We start from the raw sequence: 23,369 nt of genomic DNA, 5'->3' as shown, positions 1-23,369 counted from the left end.
GGGGGCATCCCTGGGGAAAGAGGAGGTGTAAGAGAGGAGCTGGATTGCCTGGTGAGGGAGTGACACGGGGAGTTTCAGAACTACTMCTCCATGTTCCAGCTCCACAAAAATAGCTTCAGTGTGAGTGGAAGACAGGAATCCAGGAGTGGAAATACACTATTATAAGAAAGTTCTGCCTGGAAGGTAGGAAGAGAGGAAAAAAAGACTGTTTCTGTTTCATTTCACGGATACAGGGATGGCTCACTCATGAGCTATATTTGTCCTAGCAAGTATCTCTCAAAGCTGAGCTTTTTAGAGGAACTCCTGCAGTTGAAATGCAAGGATCTCTTCCCAATTTTGGGTGGAAAAGAAAGAATAAACGAAACTTTCCCACATACCTCACAAGTATGCCCATCTGTATTTAGGTTAACAAATGAAAGTTGTGCTTTTTCTGTGTTCCCGTTGCCTATCCAGACTCCTGCCTTCTTGCAGCTCTGACTGGCAGCTACCATGCACTCTGCCGTGGAGGTGCTGGGAATGGAGATGTACCTCATCAAACAGATGAGCTCTGCAGAATTCAGAATCTCATAAACCTGCAAAGAAAGGCACAGCAGAACGACCACGGGTTGTGCATGGGAAAACCAAGAACAAGCCAGGGGGAATGATGTTTTATGGAATCTGTTCACAGTATCCCAGCAGGTCTGCTCATTTCTATGCCACCATCAATGACCAATGATATGTACTGAGCAACCTTACCTTGACTCTTTATTTTTTTWATTAAAATCTCAGGAAGTCAACAGGCTGTTTGAAAATGTCACCTATTTTAGAGACCAAAAGGGTGTGTGACAAGAGAAGGCAGGTTTCAGATCCCCACCCCTGTTCATCCTTTCATATGCATGGAGCAGGGCAGGCTGACTGCACTGCCACTGTAACAAAGTCCTTCCTGCCTAACTCTAGTGAAAAAACATGTGATTTAAATCCTGTTCACTCTTATCTCTATACAATAACATAGGGAAAAACAACTGGCTACAAAKAAAAGGTTGGCAGATTAGAACAGAAATTTACCCTAGGGGGCAATTGCAGGCAATAGTCCACAAAAGGAGAATGAAAAAACACTGCACACCTCTTAACTTAAAAGGACCATTTCCTTTTAGGAATCACAGTAACTTCGTGGTATCATCAGTACAAAAATACATATCATAAATACGCTAAATAATACCTGGGAAGATGTTGGTCGTTCCTGAGGGTTTTCTTTCAAACACTTTCTAATTAGATTTTCTACTTCAGGCCAGGGGGCACACCCATATTCTTTGACAGGATCTAAAACATAAAATTAGACAATATCTTAAGCAGCTGTCACCACAGCTCAGAACTGAATACTGAATAACTTTCTTCCTATTATAAGATTTTATCTAATTTCTTACAAAGCTGCTACAAGAAATACCATGTCCTTAGGTAAAATGTCATCAGGAACAGCTCAGAATTGCTTGTCTTCCCTTCATGAAAAATGGGAGTCACAGAGCCATAGTCTTTTTAATAAAAAGGAATTACACCAAATGGATTCTGCAGAATATCCTATASTTTGGATGGTATCAGATAAGCATGAGCAGTGGCTTGATTAATGCTGACTGTTCCAGAYTTCAAGAAAACTCAGTCCTTAGTCTTTTTAAAAAAATCCTATGTTCCTATGTCATTGTTTTGAAAAACTGCTCTTCAGTGTTTGGTCAGAGTAAATGTAATATTGATGATTTTTCAGTGTAAGTTGAAGCAATTTAGATAAGAAGCTCCATATAATATTTATGAGATGGAGAAGCTAAATTCACTCTCACTGCTTTGAACATGTATCTTCTTGCTGTAAGTGCTGCCATCTCTGTGACCGAGTTAGGCATTAATAACAGAGCCCATGTTGCTTTCCTTTGGGTTCATCAAAACGTAGAACAGATATTCCACTCTTACATTCGACAGAGGTAACATTAAAGAAGGCTGAAGAAAACCTGCAAATGAGCATATCTTGCTCAAAAGATGATAGGCAGGGTTCACTTGGGAGCTCAACTAGCCTTTTATTTGCTGGAAATAGATAAAAAAGGAGCATGCACACAGATGGAGCTGTAGGATCTTCAGAAACTGATACTGCCCATCATTTCAGAGGGCTCACAATACAGCAAACAGATAAATGGGCAACTGCACTTAGTCATTGGTACAGTCATCATTACAGTCTTAAAAATATTTCATAAGCATACTTTTATGTGAGCAATAGATATGAATACCATGCAATAAGCTATTTATCTATTCATCTTCTACATCTCTTACAAAAATCCTGAGCTACACTGTCCAGTTGAGTACGCCGGGTCCAGCTTCCTATCCTGTCTAGTCCTACTTCTAAAACCCAACAACTACTTCTAAACTAAACTTCTAACTTCTAAAACCCAACAACTACATATTGCAAAGCAGGTGAAGGCTGAGGAATGTGGTGTAGCCAGGTGGGGAATTCACACTCTTGACTCACAACAGGCAACTCCTACTTCAGTCCTTTAGGAGAGGCTGCCCTTTAAAGTCACTGGCAACAAAAGTTCCATGAAGGGTTTCTTAAAAGCATTTTCTTTCTGAGATGTATCATGATCAGAGAACAGATGCTGAGTTGCTTGTGTCTCACTCTATGATATGCATCACCACAGCAGTCAGCGTGGGTCAAGTTCACCTGTGCTTTTAGAAGGCATACCCAGGTAGACCCATTTGAGCCAAGTACAGAGGAGGACCAGTGTATGAAACCCCTATTTATAAAATGAACAAACTAGATCCCTTGAACCTACATGAAATTATACCAAGTATGATGCTGAACAGTTACCTACTTCTCACTCTTTGAGGACTGCATGAAATTAGGAGAAGCTTCTAGAAGCTGCTACTATTTAGCCTCTTCCTCTGATCACTACCAGAGATAGCATTTTTGAAGTAAGGTAGGGCAAATTCCCATGTTAAAACTCAAAGAAACACGGCCTACCTGGTAACTTTCCCTGTATKGCTAACTCATCAAACTCATTTGGAAACTTCACGCCTTCCATTATTCTCCCTCCTCCTGTTAAAATGTCATACAGAAGTAATCCGAACGAATAAATATCAGCTTGCTGATTGTAAATAACATTTCCTCTGGCAACCTCCGGTGCTCGAAATCCTGCAAATAAATCATGTATTAATAGTTATGATTCATACCAAGCCGAAGCCATTTTTTACCCTTTCAGAAGTAAAAACTTATTGATTAAAATGTCACAGGAAGTAAACCAAAAGTGGTGCACTATTTCTGGGCTGGCAATAGCTTGCATGTGGCAGATTACCACAAACACCAGCCATCAATCTAACAGATGGGGACAGTTAAAAATGAACTGCACCATTACATCTGAGAACAATTTATTTCTCACTGAATATTTAAAAGGAAAGGCAAGTCTGCAGTGTTTACTGAAGGCCTGATATTTAACACTGCAAGTCACAGCTTCATATTCGATTTCTAGGAGCAAAAGGCACTTTTCATAGTCCTTGCAGTGTTCACGGATTTTGCATGGATGTTTCTGTGTTCTCTCTAAAACCAGTGAATAATGCCAGGACTCACTGGTTTTGTTTTATATCAAGGTATACCTATGCAAACACAAATGATTTCAGCAGTATCACAATAAAGGTATAAAACAAGATTAAAAATATCAAGATYAGTGCATGCAATTTGATTTGTTCTCTTTTTAAAGTTTCAGTATGTTGAATACATACAGTATTATGTATGTACAATATACAATTCTTATAAAAGGAGCAAAAGCAGGCCAAAAGAAAGGCCAAAAGGTCTGAACCTGCCATCACAACTTGCAGCACAATCACTCTCATTACGGTGCAGACTGAACTTTCACTGCTTGCTTTCTTACAGAATTCAAATACAAAACCTTTTTAAAATTATTTTTTAATTTTTGTTGGCCCCCTGCAATGTAACCTGGCAATGTAACCTGAAGCAGGTTTTCCATACCCGGGGTGCCTTCTGAGGTTTTTATTCCCATTCGGCAGCAGTACTGCGCAATGCCATAGTCAGCAATTTTTGCAATGACAGCTGCGTTGGGATACAGCGTGAAGAGCAACACGTTGTGAGGCTTTAAATCACGGTAAATGATCATTGCTGAATGCAGGTACCTGTTGATCAGAAAAATATATGCTGGAAACACTCACAATTCCGGGATAAATATCTAACACACACATTCTATATTATTCACACAAGAGGAAATCATTCTTTCCAATGTCAAGCACTGTGTGAATAAAATTTCAGCAACCACAGGTAAGGCTTGTATGGATAATTGTTGGCAAGTTACTTTATATTTGTTCCAATATACTACTGACTGGCACATGAGCATCACAGTATTTTAGTTCTGAGCCCCATCTGCTGTGTCACTGGCTGCTTGAAAATGAATCTCAGAAGTTGAAGCTACGTTCGTCCCGGGCTCCTCTCAGGTTCTGCTTTTATTCTTGCATTTCCATGACTCCTAAGGTGATTAAAAGCACTTCAGAAATGCTCCAAATGAATTATTTGGATATTTTGGTGAGGAATCAAGAGCCACATAGCAAGCCCCAAATGTAGTTCCACCCATTTCTCCATTTCCAGAAGCCTCACTTGCTCCTAGAAAAAACAGGGGGCGAATGTCCATTCTGAATCCAAAGCAGAAATCAACAACAGCATGACAGGTATCAGACCGAGCCAGGGAACATCCTACCTGGGATACCAAATGGACAAGCTTTCCCTTTTTAGTATGTCCTGTTTGCAGCTGCATCCTGCTATTAAAGCAACACAAAATTCGCATTTACCTTAAGCCATCAGCTACGTGTAGAGCGATCCTGTGCTGGAGAGTTCTAGTTAAACTTGCGTTGTCTTGTTGAAGCAAACGATCAAGAGATCCCTTAAGGGCTAATTCCATCACCAGCATCCGGGGACGGATTGCAGCGGCCAGCAAAGACACTAGACTGGGGTGATGGAGGTGACAAAGCACTGCAAGCTCCTGTAAACGGTAAAATCGGGTGAAAGAGGGCAAGTGGCAAAACTTCTGCAGTTCTGAGGGGGACTCTGAGAAGGACTGCACTGTACTTCAGCATTTTAAGCTCCTCATTAAGGTTGCTATTCCAAGAGCAGCAGAAGAAGATAATGTTTCTCACTTGTCTGAGGAGCCTGAGGGAAGTGTGCTTATTGAAAATCTTCACAGCTACCTCTTCTCCACCGTAAGATGCACGGTACACAGATCCAAACCCCCCGTCACCTGTTCGAAGAGGGAATAGAAAATAGTATTAAAAACAAAGGGCCATCAAGCATTTCCCAAAAATAGCTGAAAAGGCCCAATTTTTAAATGTGTGGATCAGCTACGTTGTTAAGGTTAGTAATACAACAYATACAAAGTATCTTTGAATAGCATGCTAAAAATATACTAGAGAAACTTAGAGAAATTTCTAAAACATTTTCCACATATTGCAGAACTGACTTCCATAGATTTTTTTTTTTACATTAGCTTTTTGTGAAAGAAACTACAGAATCATATTTACCCAAGAGAAATTCAGGAGCTTTGTCAAATTCCAGCTCATCATTGTTCAGCATGATATTCCTAGGCAGATCAGCCAGTATGAGGTCAGGAGCAATCTGAGCTATTGGAATGGTATGTCTTGGCTGATCTGGATTTACTAGGAGGTCACCTAAGAAAAATGAGATGTTGAAAATTATCATTACTCAAAATACACTGAAAGATAAATAGATTTCTATGGGTGTGAATGATGAATGCAGCTAAATTGAGCCTAGAATATATACACACACACATGCCTATATGTKTACATGTGATGGAATACTAATTAAGTATCCCATTCAACTTGCACAGTATCTTACATCTTTAAACAATTAAAGTCCTGTGTACAGTCAGATGTGGTCAGCAGTTGTTCGTATGTGACAATGCCAAACTGAGAGATTATTTTTCTCTCTGTATAGAAAATAAAAACATTTGATCAATATGTGATACATCTTCATCAGCACTGTCTTTTACATTTCTGTTGCACGGGGTTCAGCTGCAAGGTCTAGTATCAGTTTTACTGCGTGCTGGATTCAATGCCACCAATGAAGTTCCATGATTGGTATCATGGCAGAAAGATGCTTTTCACTATTACCACTTTATACATAAACACACAGAGTAGCTGCAATCTGTCCCTTACCATGTAGCTATACAGAAAGTTCTAGGTTAAAAAGAAAAGAATAAATTGTTGTTGACTCACAGTGTAACTTTTTATTGTAATTAGTTTTTTTTAAATGATGTGAGGAGCCTAAAAGTTATAAAAGTGGTATTAAATATCATCATCAAAATACCTCAAATAGGATAAGTATTTACCTTCTTCAGCTTTTTTGAGCAAGTCATCGAGCAGTATTTTTTGGTGTTCTTCACTATCCTCAAAGCTGTACAGAGCCCATTTCTTCAACAGTGTCTCCCCTTCACCACATACATCTATATCCAGCAAACCTGGAAACCACTCTTCCATTAGAGAATCTATGTGATCCACAACTTGTCCCAAAAGGATGCAACCTTTAAAAGCCAAAATAGGAAAATTACAGCCTCTGCCTGCCACACTTCCAATTAGAAAAAGAAACCCTACATTCCAAAAARCAAAAACACCACAAATCAGAGAGCCAAGCAGCAATCAAACTGGAGCAAAGATCAGGCTTGCAAATAACTAACCTTTTCTGCAAGAAGGTGCTGTGATTTTCAGAAAACTGTCTGGATTGTTGTCAAAAACTGCGGATTCCACTAGACAGTAAGCTTCAGGAGACCAGTTCAAGTAGATGCCTTGTCTCCAATACATTCTATTAGGACGAAGAGCTCGCTCTAGGAAAAAAAAAAAAAAAGAGATCAAAAATATGATCCTCAACGTCATTTTTAAGTATTGAGAATAATTCATTTGATTTTAGAATTTGTGATTGTAGATTTATGCATATCCATACGAAAACAAACCAAACACTGCACCTCTGCAGGCAGAATACACCCACAAAGGCTGAACCCACATGTCAACTGGTGGTCAGCTCTGTAAGGCAAATCCACAAACACTAAAAACAAAATCAGATGRTAAGTCCATCTACAGGTAATGAAAGTAGGGAATTAAGTACTTGTGGGTTCGAGTACAGGGYATATTTTCAGCAATGTAAGTACAAAAACACCATTATACTTTTTTCTGCCTATTGCAAACTCACAGTATAGTGAGATGTGCTACCTCACATCTGAATTCTGCGTTAAGGAGGAGATCAAACATCACTGTAACCGAGATGATTATACTTCATATTTGTAGAACATTTGCAATACATATTTTGCCTACTTTACTTGTCACCTACATTCATAAATCACATTATAAAACAAAGATGAATGTATTACAAAATTCAGGAGATAGATGCCATTACTGGAATTCAGGAGATAGATCCCATTACTGGAATTACTGGGATACAAAAATCTTAGAAATGAAGCCCGTAAGCAGCCCAGAAAAAGGCTGCTTATGCCCCTGTTTTCTTTTGCACATTGTTGTGAAGATGAGACACCGCAAGTTCATGAAGTTACAAAAATGGCCACTGTTTATTTTCTTGCATTTACGCAGTGGCTAGAAATTAGCTAAAGGAAAGCAGTACCAGGGATCAGAGCTGGAACACGCAGGTGTTGGCACATAAAGCAAACATCCTCACTGCTGTTTCTGAACTTAAAGATTTGTACCTCTTCCTGACAGCATGTAAGGTGATATTTCAAGCAATCTGTTGATCAATCTGGACCAAAATCCCATAGGAAAGTATGGCATCTCATAAAGCCTGATGATAATTTCTGAATTTTCACAGTGGGGAAGCTCTATAACAGGTCTGTGATCAGACAAACTGTAAGAATAAAAACATTAGGCAGTATTTAGCAACATACTTCATCAAAACTGAGCAATGACATCAGAATGCCACAGAACCTCACTGGTAATCATTATGTACCAAAGAATATAAGTGCAGGAAAAACCTGAGGCATATTTAGAGAAGTTAAAATGATTCAGATAAAATCCTCCTATCCTAGCAGTTTGAAAAGATTAAAAATACTAATTAATGCAGCCATGCAACACYCCCTCCATTAAGTAAAATAAGCTTTATTAAACATGGTAGAGTAATTTATAACTGAAGCAGAGAAACTGTGTGACCTGCTTCATTTAAAGCAAAAGGAGAGCACTCAAACCCAGAACTCTTCTTTGYCACCACAGCTATTGAGGTGACTGTTCCAAGGAAAAATGGCCTCTAAGTATCTTTATTGCTGCATGGTAACTCAACTGGTGTTTCGATTTCAAGCAAACAGGTTAGAGGAAATTATGGTTTAAATTTATATTGCAATTTGTATCTGTGATGTTGGTGCACTAGTGATGTGATGTAAAGCTATACTGTAGTCTTTCTGCTGTATCCTCAAAGAATGGTAAATTTTAAAAGAAATATCGGCCTCAGGAAGGGCATTTTATCATTTATACATTCTTGTTACCACTGTACTAATACAATGTAAGCTTTACCYGCTATGAGAACAGTTTAACTTCTCTCTGAAGGCATTTACAATAATATGGGATGACATTGCCCTTCTGATCAATTAAGCTAAAACATCATAATAGTCTGATAGGAGGTCTTCACTTTGATTGCCTTCTATGGCACATTTGTGGGTTTAACTCTTTGCTTACCTGCTTGGGATTAGTAGTTGATCTTCTCCTAATGGCAAAGCAATTTGAAACTTCTCCAGAAGCTTGAAATATTGTGACATGTAGACCTTAGGAAACTTGCTCTTCTTTAAAAGGAATTTTTCGACATCCGAACGCTTTACAATTCCTTTGGGATATTTCGAACAGCCTTCCACTTTCACAGTCAGAATCTGTTTAAAAAATAAAYAAATAAAACAATTTTTATGTGCAGTTATCAGTAGCTTGCATTTTTTCTGAAAAGCTTTGTTCCTTGAAATATTTGGTGCTCTATTTGAGCAGAAGGAATGGACTCCCTGTCACAGTGTAATCAAACACTTGATGTTAGTCAACAGGAAGACACCAGTGAATGAATTTAAGCCAGGCCATCATGCACTACCATTCTTCAGTAGCTTCCACTGTCTCATATTATATAGCAAGTTACTCTACATGTTAATTTGTGAAAGTGTTGTCAAAAAGGAACCTGTGTACAGGGCTGGGTTGCTAGGTCTTCTCTCACCCTCAGCAGTTTTAAGGGCTCAAACTCATCCTTYGGCAACACCACTTCCTCCACTAAATGCAAGATGAAGATTCAGAAGTTGGGAAATCTAAAAAAGCCTGAGACTTTAATTAACCTGTCAAAGATGGATTCACTCAAGCAGACAGGCACTCTCCTGCCTCAATATGTGATTCTGTATCACTTACTTTCAGCTTTCGACTGTACCAAGCACACAGTGACCCTTCTTCCCCCATTCTCACCACTCTGACTTCCAGTTTTTACCTCAAGCTATCACAATATATTGCAGGATTATCTTGCATCCTTGGAGTTTTTCTACTATACATGACATCTTGCACCCAGTGCAGTGTAAATGTTACTGGACATTACACACTAAGAACACGGAAGTACTGAGTTAGATGTTTAATTAGAATGCAAAGGGCATGGAAAGAGCCAGGTAAACCAATGTGGGACTTGAGAAGACTAGGTCATGAAATTGCAAAGAAACAGTGAAAAGGAATGGCTGTTAAATCACCATGGTTTGGAAAAAAGAGCTCCACGAATGTAAATATAGAAAGTAATCAGAGACTAACCTGTGCCATGATTTTGCACAACCACTTAGGATCTACAAAATACAGATCTCTCAGCTGTAGTGCTGGATCTTGAAAATGAAGCAGCACACCTGGGAAAGAAAGAAACTGCCATTAGCAAGGCACTTAAGCTCCACATGAAGCAACATAAACATCCAGCTTTGGGCTGTCTCTCTTGAATGATCTCATATGAGCAATCTGAACAACAAATAATCATCGAATTTATGTCAGTATCTCAAGAGAGAAGAATGCAATCATGGTTTGTTCAGCTTTCCCTTAATTTACAAGTTTATTATCTAGCTTTCTAATCAGGCTTGTTTTGTGCCAAGATGGTATTTTATGGTGGTTTATTATTTAGGATTATGAAGTCTGTATGGTACTGATAAATGCAGTGAAATATATTAACCTGCTGTTCTACTAAAGCTATTCCAGGGAGCTTTCTTTAGAAGCTGTGTTATCTAACCAGCAAGTATGATGTTTTCAGAGAGGGGTAAGCTGTATAAACTATTGATGAAGTGACTCTTTATATCACGAAATTCTGTCAGGACATAAAGATCTGGATAAAGATCAAATTGCAGTAGGCCTCAAAGTGAGCACTTCAGCTCAACATACTGTGACAATCTCGCACAAGCTTAAAAAAATGCATGTAAGTGGATCTGTTGAAGACTTGTAGCCAGCCACTAACAATAAATACTACACATTGGATATAATACCTTACCTGATTCATTCAGGAAGTGAATTGCATGAGGTAGCTCGTTTTCATCCAGCTGTAACTGGCTTTCTTGTACCAGTTTTAGCAACCGTTTCTGATCGATCACTGGAAATTCAACTGGGACATTTTTRCGTTCCAGCAAAATTCGCTTTTCCAGCTCCAGATAACTGTCAGGAATCAGCTGACCAACCACAGGCTGATCTCTGATCTGTATAATTAAGAATAATCTCAAATGCATTAATTTATTCACGGGAAGGGCAAACTATGATGTAACCAGACCATAAACTGCTAGTCTCCACATAATAGCAATGACAATAGAGCACAAAACCACTCATTTATTAACATGGCATCTGAAAGCTAGGTGAAACTGATTTTTCATTCAGAATTATAAAATTAATGCTTTTCCATAAATGAACATTCATGGAAGAGAATATTTCCATAATATATGTAAATATGATACATCTGAAAAGATCAAAGTTTTTGTAAAGAATAAAAGGAAAGTATTCACTGCATGAACCCATGATGTCACACATCTAAGGGTAACGCAGAATAACCATCAAATAAAGGAATGAAAAAAAAAATAGCAGTTTACTCATTGTAACYTGTGATGTCTCCAGATATGTCTTTATACAAGCAAAGGGAAAAGGGCAGTAGCTGCATTAAAAGCCTCTGGAGTTGAGTGATGATGATCAGTGGATGGAAGGAGAGGAGAGAGGAAGTCTGGCCAGACTAGTAGCAGCAGTGAAGGGAAATGCAGCAGAGGACCTAGCCCTGGCCTGTAGCTTGTGTTCCTTCCAGGATACATCCTCTCACCTTTGGTATTGGCATCTCATCAAGTTTTTCATTCTATCTGGGCATTAAGGCAGTTGTTTGAGGAGGGTGGGATTGAAAGGAAGGAAGAATTTTCCCAGATTTTCCAAATTAGCTTTTTTTTTTCCTCAGTTTTCTCTGAAGCTGCACCAGTGCATTATGGCAATAATTTTTTGGTGTGTTAAAAATGCCAGTACTACCTTAAATAATCTGGAAAGATTCAAAACACTCAATGATAACGTTTAATACTTAGGTCACTTTGCTAATGTCTAACTGTACATCTTGTAATTCTCCTTTCCCAGAATTTCTGCCATTACATATGGAAATTATATCCTTTCCTTTTAACTACCTCATTTTTATGCAGTGAAAGTTTAAACATCAGTGAACACCACATCTCAAGAGATGTGGATATGAGAGGAGTCAATTTTAGGCATTTAGAGGGAAGGTGTTTTCAAAAAGCAGAAGGTTGCCTGAGAGTTGGAAGGATACAGAGAGAGGTAGGACTTCATGTATCTTCACACATATCTGCTCTGTTTGTGTCTTCTGGTTACACAAGTGAAATAAATTCATTCCACCTCCATAGGCCACTTACTGCCACTGAGCAATGCTTCACTGTCCATTAATTATGGAGTGAAGTAAGGCAGGTTATGGACGTTGCTGAACTGGTGATTTCTGAGAGAAGAGCAAGAGGATTCTGCACTCTCGCCCTCCTTCCTAACACAGCATTAAAAATACAGCATTTGGCCTTTAAAATCTTCAGAGCAGTAAGAGAATAAATTCAGGCTCTGCTACAATTTATGAAGCCTTGCTATTGACTTCAGTAGCACAACGGATCACCTCTCCTCTTTAACGTATAATGGTATTGTATACACCTTGGGCATTCTATAAATAACACAAATAAAATATGTTTGCTCCTTTTTTTGCTATAAATTAGGCCTTGTCCTTCTATAAGCTCCAGGTCTGGGCTAGTTTCTTCATATTTGCCACACTGACAAAGCTGGATACTGTGGTTATGGAGAGAGCAGGAAAAGAGTCACAGAGATGGCTTTGGAGATGAAAGAACTATAAGGGCAGATCTGCCAGTTTATTAGGTCTAGGAGGTCCTGTTTTCCTCTTTTCATTCACAAAACCTTATTCCTGACCCTTGAAATTTTGCAATGTTTATTATTGCAATTATTTGCTGCCATTGAACTGTTTTTGGATCAAATTTATCCGTGAGAAAAAGATTACTAAATTTTTAATTAATATGCAACGAGTGGCCCCATTGTTATATCCTTATAACAAAACTTACCCTTACTTGGGATTTTTACTAAGCTGATTTTTGCACAGAAAAAGAAATTAAATCATTTTCCTTCATTATATTGTTTTGTCTAAGGTTTTACGTAAGTTATGATGAGTTTGCTATCACACTATGAATGTATTTAATTATGTGTTTCATTAATGCCTTTAAAAATGCATTTCATTAAAGCCAAGATGTTTCCAACATGACAAACAGCATCCAGCCTACCTTGAAGTGAAGGCTCTCCTTTATTATGATTTTCCGAAGTCTGATAATGGAATCAGATTCCTCTGTAGCATTCACAAAGTGATAGTCYTGGATGACTGGGAAACCTCGCTTATTCAGCAGCTCTTTAGTGATTTTACTCATGCAGGCAGTACGTTGCTTTTCATCAGAAACATCCAAATGTGTGCCAACAAGAATGACAGGGGATGTTGAAGCTCGAGCCTGTTAGTCAGATCCATAGAATTTATTAACTTAATGGTGAATTTTCCTGATATTTTTTGATATGCATATAAAATATAACCAATTTAGGCAAATCACCCAATACACTAAAAGAGGCAACTGTTTCTTCCTCTCTATTCTTAAATACAGCTCTTACTTATAAATGAGTTTGAGTAATGGGTAGATCTAAATCTGAAATAAGTACTTCATGTCTTTTTTTCAGTTATTTTAAACACCATACCCATAMAAAAGCCTTGATTGTATAACAGAATAAAACACTATCAGTCTATAAATATGTACCATACTTTTTCAATATATAGAGAGCAATCTAAATCAAAATAGGGCTTCAAACAATTATTAAAAGCAGTTTAGATCTGCATCTCCTTTTTGCTGATCATTAACATTGTCAGTMATGCACTTCTCATTAATAAACTTGAAAAGGCAAAGTGTTAGTTATTACTAGAACACTACAAAAATGAAATATTAGTATTTTATAGCGAAGGAGAGTTATGTTGGAAATAGTTTTCATCAAACCAAACTGATGGCGACTCTCTGACCATTTCTGCTCAAAATTAAATGAYAGAAGCAGGTCATAAACCCAGTTTCCCTATTTTAGCCCTAGAATCATTCCTGTTAACTTTAAGATGCAAGCACTTAGCAGCATGATTTCCAGCCCACATCTAGTCAGTTTTGACTCAGTGAAATTTTCATTTCATCAGAATTTGCAATGATGTGAAAGAAAAAGCAAACCTAGCTCTTGTTTAGCTCTTTGGTGCTGATCATGTCTTTACACGTCTGCACATATTTTCATATCCAGTAATATGCACATGTCTCGTTTCATCTTACTGGTTTTATTTGCTGAAGCTTTCCTCCTTTCCCTCAGAAAAGTTTGTAGTGAATTCACTGTTTACCAACAGCTTCCTAGAAAATGGGAACCCATTCTGCAAACCCTTTATTGCTTAATACCTTGATATTGAAAAGCCATGGCTTCATAGCATCCACCTCTGCTTGTCCTTTGCTGAGATCATATACAGCAAGATATAAAGCTCTCTGGGTCATAAAGTGAGGATGTGTGCTGTAGAACTCCTCTTGTCCTAACAATAACAAATACCCATGATTTAGGACTTGTCTTAGGAACACCTTCAGATCACAAAAGGCAGCAGAACAACACGTATTCTTAAGTTAATACTCCACAAATTATATCAATGCTTACAAAAATCAATCTACATGGGCATTAAATCTATAACAACAATGAATTTTTAGGTAGGTSCTCTGTGGTAGCTCATTGACTGTAGTGCTACAATATGCAGCTTAGCTTCAGGTGTAAGTTCCCGTAACTGCATAAATATGGTCACTTCAAAGAGAAATTGAAAGGTCATGATTCTATTAAAAATCCATTACTGGACTTCCAAATACCAAAAATTTAATTCCTTCTTTTTAAAATTCTTCCCTCTATTTCTCCTATCCTTCCAACAACTTCAAAATGACAGAGGACTAAATTTACCTATGCAGTTAAAATCACAATATGTCACAACTGAAATTGGACATTTAACTTGAACACTGCTCTTCTGTGCCTATACATGGTGGTGGAGGCTGTATTTAATCACACAGCAAGTTTCTTSCTGAAAATTTCCAGAATTCACTAATTTGTACTTGGCTAATTCATTTCCTTTATAAGTTTGCATGATTCTATTGTCTACAATTTGAAAGTTTACAGACTGATTCTAAGAATAAGCAAGGCACTAATGCTAAAACAAACAAATAAAAAAACCGTAATCAAGAGCAGTAAACTCTTGAAATACCTGCAAAATCCCAGACATTCAAAATAAGCTCTTTTTTCATTTTGCCCTTCCCCTGAATGATCCAGTCTTTGACATCAATGCCCACTGTAGCTTTTGGGGACCCCAATTCGGTTCGTTTGCACTTCATCAGCTGTTGCAGCAGCGTTGTCTTCCCACTGCCAGTATTTCCAACAATCATGAGCTTCATTCTGTTGTAAGGTACAGCCTTCTTCAGTCTTTGTTGAAGAAACCTGCCATAAGAGATAGTTGGCAGAATTCATAAAAATGTCTAATAAAGAAAACACCAAAAAAAACCCAAGATGAGGCAGAAGTCCTAACAGATACTATTGACTTCAAATTTCACAATGCTTATTTTTGTTTTGCAATTACTCCAGAATATGCTCTGTGAAATGCTCTTAGAAACATAAAAAAAAGCATCTAAGAAACAATTAATTGCACGCTTTATAGAAGCATCAACAAACTCATGAAATATTTTTACATGGTATACTGAAACATGAAATATTTTTACACTACATGATCTATTTTTACACAGTTAAAATCTACTTTTTGTGTATATGTGTAGTAAACCCTACGCTCAACTGAGCTGCAGCTAAACTGGGTATCATTTGACAGATGAGCAGCTCTTTTCAAAGGGATGTGTTAGTTCCCTCCTGCTTGCTAAAGGAAGCAAAMCAAAACAGCTCAAGAACAACAGGGCAGCAAACCTGATGATGTCTCTGGCTTTGTATCCCACATGTTTGAAGTCTAAATTAAGGTGCAGTCCATCCAAAGGAAGATCCCAGATCTTRGACAGCTTTCCCATTTCATCTGGAAAGAATCTCAGATCAGGATTATGACTTACGTCCAGAGAAGTCAAATTCTCCAGGAATCCAATCTCAGGAGGAATCTAGATAAAGAAAATATGTAATGGACAGCTAAAGATTAAAGAAAAAAAAAAAAGCCAGCAATTTTCAATTTTATGACCATGAATTCCTTAAGTTTTTAATAAAACTACATTTTTATAGTAGTACATTTTTAATAAACATGGTTAGCACTCCTGGCTAATACACAAATGAGCTCATAAGGAATTCATTTATGAAAGCTAATTTAATAATTATATTCAAGACAGAAAAGCTTAACATGGTGATTTTCTTTTACCACTTTACTAATAGAATCTTCAGAGACATGTGGGAGTGAAATGAAACTCAAATGAACACTGAACTACTTCAAATTGAAAAGTTATTTCATTTTTTGAGATGGAATCTCATACTTTACCTCCTTTAACTTGTTATGAGACAGGTGGAGTTTCTCTAAGCGAGACCATGCAGATGCCTTTTTGCTCAAGTCCAAGATGCCTATTTGGTTGTGATTAAATAACAGCTCCCTTAAGTTTAATGATTTCCAGTGCTCTGGTCCAGGCAGGCTTCTGATCTCATTTTGGCTTAGGTCTACTGATCGTAAACTAAACATATAAAAATACAAATGAGAAAAATTGGTAAATGAGATTAAAGGGGACTACATGAAGTYTTAATAAATAAATGGGATAGATATCAGAACAAATAATTTTCTGAGAGGGATGTAGACAGGAAGACAGAGAACTACTACTACAAGCAAAAGCAATTAAGATGATATTATAAGTAGATTTTCATTATYTAAGATAAAAAATACAAAAATGCAAATACATATGGCTCCTCAGTACAACGGRCTTTCTGTGTGTCTACCTGTGAATGAAATTGCCTAGTTATGAAAACAAACACTCAGGTTGAACCATGCCAAGGAATTAATGCAACTCCTTATTGCCTGGCCTAGGCTGGGAAATGGGGAACCTGAAAGCTGCATCTTTTTTGGAAAAAAAATGCCTTTGTTCCTGTGGGTTCAATTATCAGTATGCTACCATACTGTAACATTCCTGACAGCATTTGCTTAATCATGTTAATAATGACATACTGTATTTACATTTGATTAGACGTAAGTCCTCAAGTCTTCCTCCTGTGCTCTCCCTCTCAGCTTTATGAGACCAGCTTTATTTAGTTCCCTTGTTGGCATCAGTCCTCTTTCCTGAGCTGCTTTCCTGCATGGTGCCATCAGCACCCACCTCTGCCTACATCTATCAGCCAACTGACCATCCCTTCCAGTCCCTCCTGCTTCCACCTGATTCCTGGGACCTGCTGAGGCAGCAACTTCTACAAGAAAGTGGAAGTTCTGATTTCCATGAGTAATGCCATGAAGGTACAGAAGAAGAAATGTCACATGCATCTCTATCACAATTCTGTCTGGGGGAAGTGTCATTCTTTGAGAATAAATATCTTGTTGTATTTGGGAAGTGAAACAAGAGTCTCAATAGCCTTGTGCAGAACTTGTTGAAAAAGAAAAATTGCCAGTATCTATTTTTTCTGTGTTGATATCAAGAAAAAGAAAAATTCTGATCTTCTAAGCAAGAACAGTCAGCTTCAGCACTCAAGGAAGATATTTTTAATGAGTGATTTGTGTAGCCTGGACCTATCCAAGGAGTAAGAGTTCTCCCAACAACGAAGAAAATGTGACTGGTTTCAGTTTAAAGCTGTTAAGTTTTGCATTTAACCTTTTAAAGAAGGATTTCCTGAAAATGAGTAAAACATKCTGAATTTTCTGTTTAACAAAAGTCGTCCTGTCATGAGATTTTATTCATCAAGAACAAAACAAACTTCAATAAATACAATCATAACTTACTGYGGTAGAAGGAGAATCGTTTCTGGAATATTAACAAAATGATTTTGAGATAATTTCAAACTTGTTATGCTGGATGACAAATCGGGTATAGTCTCTAGAACAGAAAAATGGGGTTAATCCCATTATTTTTCAGTACTGCTTTAATTATTTTTAAGACAGGAATTTTCTAACATCAGAGGCAGATTAACAGATCAGTCTGTCATTTATATCCACAGGTCCTCGCACAAGCTGCCAAAGGCAGAATCTGAACTTTATTTTTAAGCTCATTTAAAACTGAACTCCCAACTGGAAAGAAGTGTAGAACGGTGTTAAATTACGGGCTTTTATCAATTACATCCTATTATATTTAGTACCATATTGGCACTAAACACTGAAGAAATCTTACTCCCGCTTTACTGTTTGCCAGTGTATGTAACATTCTTCTTATTCAGCCAGTGTGTGGTAGGTCAGAAGGACATAAAAATCATTTTAACAGTTCAGCGTTCTTTATTCATTGCACACATCAGATCTACTTTCCAAAATACTGTGACAATAAAAGATTTCAAAACAGGATTTTTTATATCCTGAAGAGGGAAATAAATCCTAAAATAACTCAAAAACTCCCATAATACYGTTAAAATTTTCATTTACATTGATGCTGTTTTTATTGGTAAATCAATTTTAAGGCTTTTGCACAMAGCAAGTTAAGCTACTGAAACACATTCTGGGCTCAATTCAGTTGTTTAATACAGGAGACAGTGAGACGGGGAGCAATTTYACTCTATCTTGAAGCTGACACCATGGTTTGTATCATCCCAACTGCACTCAAGCATTTTTAGAGCATCCTCTATGAAAACAGCAACACGAGCAGCTATGCTGAGTGACACCAAAGAGYCACGCAGCCCTGCCCACTGCTTCCAGCAGAAATCAAAAGCTGCTGCCTAAGAAAAAGTTTAAATAAGGACAAGCCCAAGTTCCCCTGACTGCCATCCCAACTGSTGGTGGCTGAGGAATTCCGTGACTTGGAAAGGTTTCTAGGAGGGGATCCTGCTTTCCTAGGTGCTTACCAAGGATGTTCATCCTGGCATTGAACAGCTCCAGCTTCGAACAGCCCATAAAGAAATCSTCAGCCAGGGCTGAAATGTTGTTCTTACTGATGTTTAAAACTTTCAGCTCTTTCAAGCAGATGGGGGAGCATAAGCAGGAAATTTTGTTTCTATGATAATAAGAAGAAAGAGAAATCCATGTATTACCCAGAAACTATTAGCTAAAAAGGAAAAGTGAAGAGAATCTACCTGACATTGTTATCTTTACACAGATTTATCTTTACACAGATAAATCAAAATTAAAAATTTCATCTAAATAAAGACTGAYCAGTCAGCAAAAATACTGGCATATGTAGCAACATTAAGTAACAATAACTAATATTTAGATTATTTTAATTAATCTGTAGAGCAAATGTCAGGAAGTACAATAAGGTGTCACTTCCTCATTATATAGTGCCATTCAAACCCATAGAAAGTGAAGTGATAGATTTGTGAGCATATTTGTTTACTAAAAAYGTTTTTATGCATTATGATCACAGAATGATGGTCAAAAAGTCCAATTTCATAGAGAGAATTTAGGATTCACGCAGCATGTTACAAAGCACCATACAGAAAAAGTATTTCACAAAAAATCTTTTGAATGAGAGAAAYGGCAGTAGATAAATGCTATTACATGACATTTTCAGTATGTTTCTGAAGTTGCCTTGTTCTGCCATGCTATTAAATTCTACTAAAGSTAACAGATAACCTAATACATTTTGCAATTTAGCATTTAAAACTGCAGTAATTTACACATTTAGAAAATAACAACAATGCTTCATTACTGATTAAAAGATCTTTTCAACACAGTAACAGTATTACTCAAGCTGACAAGTGCAGTATTTTCTGCTCTGTTTGCCACACTATTATCCATTTATTGGTACTGTTCTTACCCTTCCAGCAATAGTTGTTCCAGGTTTTCTGCAATATTTGCAAGAAATTCCGGAGTGCACAGCAGCTGATTGTATGAGAGATTAAGCTGCTTGAGAGTTGGACATTTGATGCAAGGATCCAAAGCAATGGAAGGTCCAATGTCATTTCGAGAGATATCCAGGTATGCAATACAGTTCATTTTCAGCAAATAAATAGGAAAGGATGTAAATCGGTTACTGTGCAAATCCAAATAGGTCAAACATTTTAAGTTCTGAAAGAAAAGGAGAATGTGCTTTAAAGAACATATGAATTTGTAAGTTCTAAAATGAGGGGTTTTTTTTGTAATTTATTAATTACGTTTGCCTTATCATAMAAATGTTAGAGAACAGTGGTTATACTAAAGAATCTGTAGCATTTCTATTTAAAAATAAAACATAAAGCACTCTGTAAAACTAACTAATTCAGTTTCATGAAGTTTGACATGATTGCTTGCAGTTCTCAGTTCCATTTACTTAATTACAGTCTCACTATAATGCACATATGCTAAGCAGTCCTTTGTAGYAAATGGTTTTAAAAAGTTCTATGAACATCTACAGGTCTAGCTGCACATATATTCACTAAAGGAAAATTGATGCAAAATTAAACACAGAAAAATACATCCCTATTTTCATCAGTATTATTGGTATGTGTATATTGTTGAGAAAAAATGACATATTGTAGATCATCCCAGCTTATGTTACATAAAATTATGCAGAATTACTTCACAAAGTTGCTGTGGAATGTTTGTAAGAGCATTTTGGTGGAGCTCCAGTCTCTCAAGATGTTCCAGGTGACTAATTAAACAGCTATTCTGGCTGATGGCATCAATGTTCTCCAGCTCGTTTGATGAAAGATCTAATGATTTAATACATTCTTTCTCTGAGAACAGTGAAGAAAGACTGTCTGATGGCCTTAAATGTGGTGAGAATTTTGAGATTCCTTCTATTAAAACAAAAGCATAAGAAAATATGCAATCATTTAGTAGCATTATTTCATTTATCAAGTAATTAATATTAAGATCAATCATCTTGGCATTAAAAAGCATATGAGACTGATTTCTGGATTAACACACAATTCAATGAATATTTTTGTTAAGAGACAAATTTATAAGACAAGGGACAGATACTTTTGTGCTGTACAACAGACTGCAGCTTTCCAAAGCTAATTAGGACAATCATCAAATTACTCTCTCTCTAGAATTCAACACAGATTATTCGTGAAGAACATATTTCACTATATATGCATTATTTGCACTCTATTTCAGCATGTATCTTTCTCTTACAAGCAAACTATAATCTATAAAGCCTTTACATGTCATGCTTCTGTAAGTTGACTTAGAAAGCTGAAAAAATCTGTTAAAAGTGTTAAATTGTGTAATTTACTTACTGGGAGATTCATCTGAAAGCAATAATTTTCTTCTTTGTTTCATTAATGGTTCATAATCTGAACCAGGTCCCTGGAAAATCCCAGAAAAGAAGAAAAAAACAACAGGTAAGGATATATGCAGTTATTTGAAATAATTCWTTTGATTATTGCTTCTTTTTATGAGAACTTCCACGGGTAACAGAAAAAAAMCTCAAAAAATAAGAACAGTTCATAAAAAAATGCTGATATATGCATTACAAAACAATAGTAGATTTAAAACGTAATGGAAATAGTGCATTCAGTGCATTTTTAGCAACCTAAAATGACTCTCACTGGGGTGAAAAAACAGGATGGAGACAGATGTTTWTAGCAACTCAGGAAGTTAGTCTATCTAGTTTCTCTTAACAGTCAATGAAAATAGAAGATGACATGGATTTTACTGATTTGGCCTCAGTGAAACCTCTCTTTACTCATCAAGTGGTAGATTAGCTTTCCTGGAGGAAAAGMTTTGCCCAGGGAGGTTGTGGAGTCTCCTTCTCTGGAGGTGTTCAAAACCCACCTGGATGCYGCCCTGTGCCACATGCTCTAGGTGTGCCTGCTTGAGCAGGAAGGTTGGGCTAGATGATCTCTAGAGATCCCTTCCAACCTTGAATATTCTGTGATTCTGTGAGGATGGTTAGACTTTGTGACTAGGCTCCCAGCTTTTGTATTTGCATGTGTACAGTATGTGTACRGTACACGCAGAATGCAAATCTGAACAATTCCCAAAAGCACATACATATTTTTCTGTTGATCATAAAAGTTGATGGTATGAACCCTTATCCATCCAGTGACTTGATTTAGAGGACACTAACTGCGCAGCAGTAGAAGGGAATGCTAAATAGCAGCAGTGAGACAAAGACCCAAGGATTGAATAAGGATCTCACTCACCACAGAGTAGGAATGACGTGGCAAAGTAGGAGAGCTTCTTTGTAAGGCTGTTTCCCTACCATACAAATCAGCAGCTGCAATGGAATTGGACTTCTTTTTTGTGAAAAATGAACCTTCACYTCCTAGCACAACGCAATAGGAAAAGAGAAAAATAAGAAAACATATTTAAAGCTGAGAGTTAGAATTCAACTGCAAGATAGATGCTGATGTACAGAGAGACACTTCAAACACATCAGTGTTAACTCAGCGGTTAATCCTCCGTGAAATAAGCTGAAACTGATAACGTGCCCTCTAAGAATCTTGACATGCTCCAARTATGAGCAGCAGTTTATTGTACTGATGCCTTATCATCAAGATTTCCAACACGGTGGTATTAMTGTGTATGTTTACATAATACATTTTTGTGGGATTTTTTTGCATACTGTTTATTCCTCAGATGAGAGTCTCACAGTTACCTAATTACTTCAAAGGAATCTGTAGCTCAGACTAGCCCTGGTATGAAAGAAAACAATTACCTTCACTATCAAAATCATCATTTAAAGGGAAAACATTGTCCACTAATGGGTCAGAAATGAAATTCCAGTCATAATTTTTATCCATTCCATCTTCAGAGAAGTTTAGATCAGAGTAGGGTCTTGATTTATCCTCTGAAATATTTTTCATCTGGTATCTTAGCACCATTCTTGCCAGTGCAGAACCTGCATCTACAAGCCAAAAAGATAACATATTCTCCAAGAAATTAATATCACATTAGAAATAATCACAGAAATATCTGACTGATTTTATTTTCAAGCTTTAATAGTTATTCAACAATCAGCTGAGCACTAGAAGAGATCCTCAACTGAAGATCCTCATCTAAAACACTAATATAATACTATTAAGTGTTGTTCACACATTTAGTGGAGCAAATTCTATGCATACTCACTTTGCTTTCTTAAAGGAGTAACTTTATCTGGGAACAGAGGAATGAGCCAGGAAGGTTCAAGTTTTCCAATGCCAAATCCTCCAAGACATATGCTGCTGTTGGCTACATCYAGGCTAAGCTTCTTCAGGAGCAAGCTGATGATTTGGCTATCTCCTTTCTTTATGCTGATGGCTAAAGCACACCGAACATCCTGCTCTCGAGCACCATTGGCTAGGAGCAATTCCACCAATTTAGGATTATTTCCTTTCTCACAAACCTAAAATAGAAAAACAATAAAATGTATGTGAGGGACTTCAACAACACCTCARTTTGCAGGAAAAAGTGACTCAAATTTACATTCATTATATTTTTAAGATCAGGGCTATTTTTCAATCACACAAGTGCGCCTTACACCTTGGTGTGCACCTGCCTAAGGGAATGAGCAGTGACTCCCAAGGTCTTTCATGAAAATATGGCAAATGCCTGAGATTGTAACTGTAATTTCTGTCATGAGTGTACACAGCTATTCGGGCAAAATGAAGAGCAACGTGTGTAGTGAGATGAGTGCATCTGCATTTCAGTTTAATCAACAAAACACACAGTTGTTATTTCGCCATGCTATTCTCTACAGGACCTGCATTATCAGTGCAATGGGCTAAACATATTTAGCTGTTAATTTGCT

At 37.2% G+C, this 23,369-nt stretch overlaps 1 protein-coding gene across 1 annotated transcript in view; it reads right to left on the bottom strand.

Moving 5' to 3' along the window:
* LRRK2 (leucine rich repeat kinase 2) overlaps nucleotides 1–23,369 on the bottom strand; it is a gene marked incomplete at its 5' end in the record, with an annotated part of 59,993 nt that overhangs the window by 9,130 nt on the left and 27,494 nt on the right. Inside the window, 26 exons of the mRNA XM_026046384.1 lie at nucleotides 378–572; nucleotides 1,199–1,299; nucleotides 2,978–3,148; nucleotides 3,980–4,140; nucleotides 4,807–4,997; nucleotides 5,152–5,252; nucleotides 5,533–5,679; nucleotides 6,360–6,551; nucleotides 6,705–6,851; nucleotides 7,722–7,876; nucleotides 8,698–8,885; nucleotides 9,781–9,869; nucleotides 10,496–10,697; nucleotides 12,807–13,025; nucleotides 13,989–14,116; nucleotides 14,825–15,054; nucleotides 15,529–15,710; nucleotides 16,079–16,265; nucleotides 17,513–17,606; nucleotides 18,559–18,707; nucleotides 19,470–19,720; nucleotides 20,210–20,430; nucleotides 20,875–20,944; nucleotides 21,784–21,905; nucleotides 22,299–22,487; nucleotides 22,709–22,964. Of these exons, the coding sequence (XP_025902169.1) occupies nucleotides 378–572; nucleotides 1,199–1,299; nucleotides 2,978–3,148; nucleotides 3,980–4,140; nucleotides 4,807–4,997; nucleotides 5,152–5,252; nucleotides 5,533–5,679; nucleotides 6,360–6,551; nucleotides 6,705–6,851; nucleotides 7,722–7,876; nucleotides 8,698–8,885; nucleotides 9,781–9,869; nucleotides 10,496–10,697; nucleotides 12,807–13,025; nucleotides 13,989–14,116; nucleotides 14,825–15,054; nucleotides 15,529–15,710; nucleotides 16,079–16,265; nucleotides 17,513–17,606; nucleotides 18,559–18,707; nucleotides 19,470–19,720; nucleotides 20,210–20,430; nucleotides 20,875–20,944; nucleotides 21,784–21,905; nucleotides 22,299–22,487; nucleotides 22,709–22,964 (4,338 nt within the window). The remainder of the gene's footprint in view (nucleotides 1–377; nucleotides 573–1,198; nucleotides 1,300–2,977; nucleotides 3,149–3,979; nucleotides 4,141–4,806; nucleotides 4,998–5,151; nucleotides 5,253–5,532; nucleotides 5,680–6,359; nucleotides 6,552–6,704; nucleotides 6,852–7,721; nucleotides 7,877–8,697; nucleotides 8,886–9,780; nucleotides 9,870–10,495; nucleotides 10,698–12,806; nucleotides 13,026–13,988; nucleotides 14,117–14,824; nucleotides 15,055–15,528; nucleotides 15,711–16,078; nucleotides 16,266–17,512; nucleotides 17,607–18,558; nucleotides 18,708–19,469; nucleotides 19,721–20,209; nucleotides 20,431–20,874; nucleotides 20,945–21,783; nucleotides 21,906–22,298; nucleotides 22,488–22,708; nucleotides 22,965–23,369) is intronic.

This window comes from Nothoprocta perdicaria, unplaced genomic scaffold (assembly GCF_003342845.1).
Source record: "Nothoprocta perdicaria isolate Ctin4 unplaced genomic scaffold, notPer1 scaffold_44, whole genome shotgun sequence".
In the NCBI taxonomy this organism is placed as follows: Eukaryota; Metazoa; Chordata; class Aves; order Tinamiformes; family Tinamidae; genus Nothoprocta; species Nothoprocta perdicaria.
The sequence above is the reverse complement of the archived record's forward strand: the minus strand, read 5'-3'. Positions and strand labels throughout refer to the sequence as shown.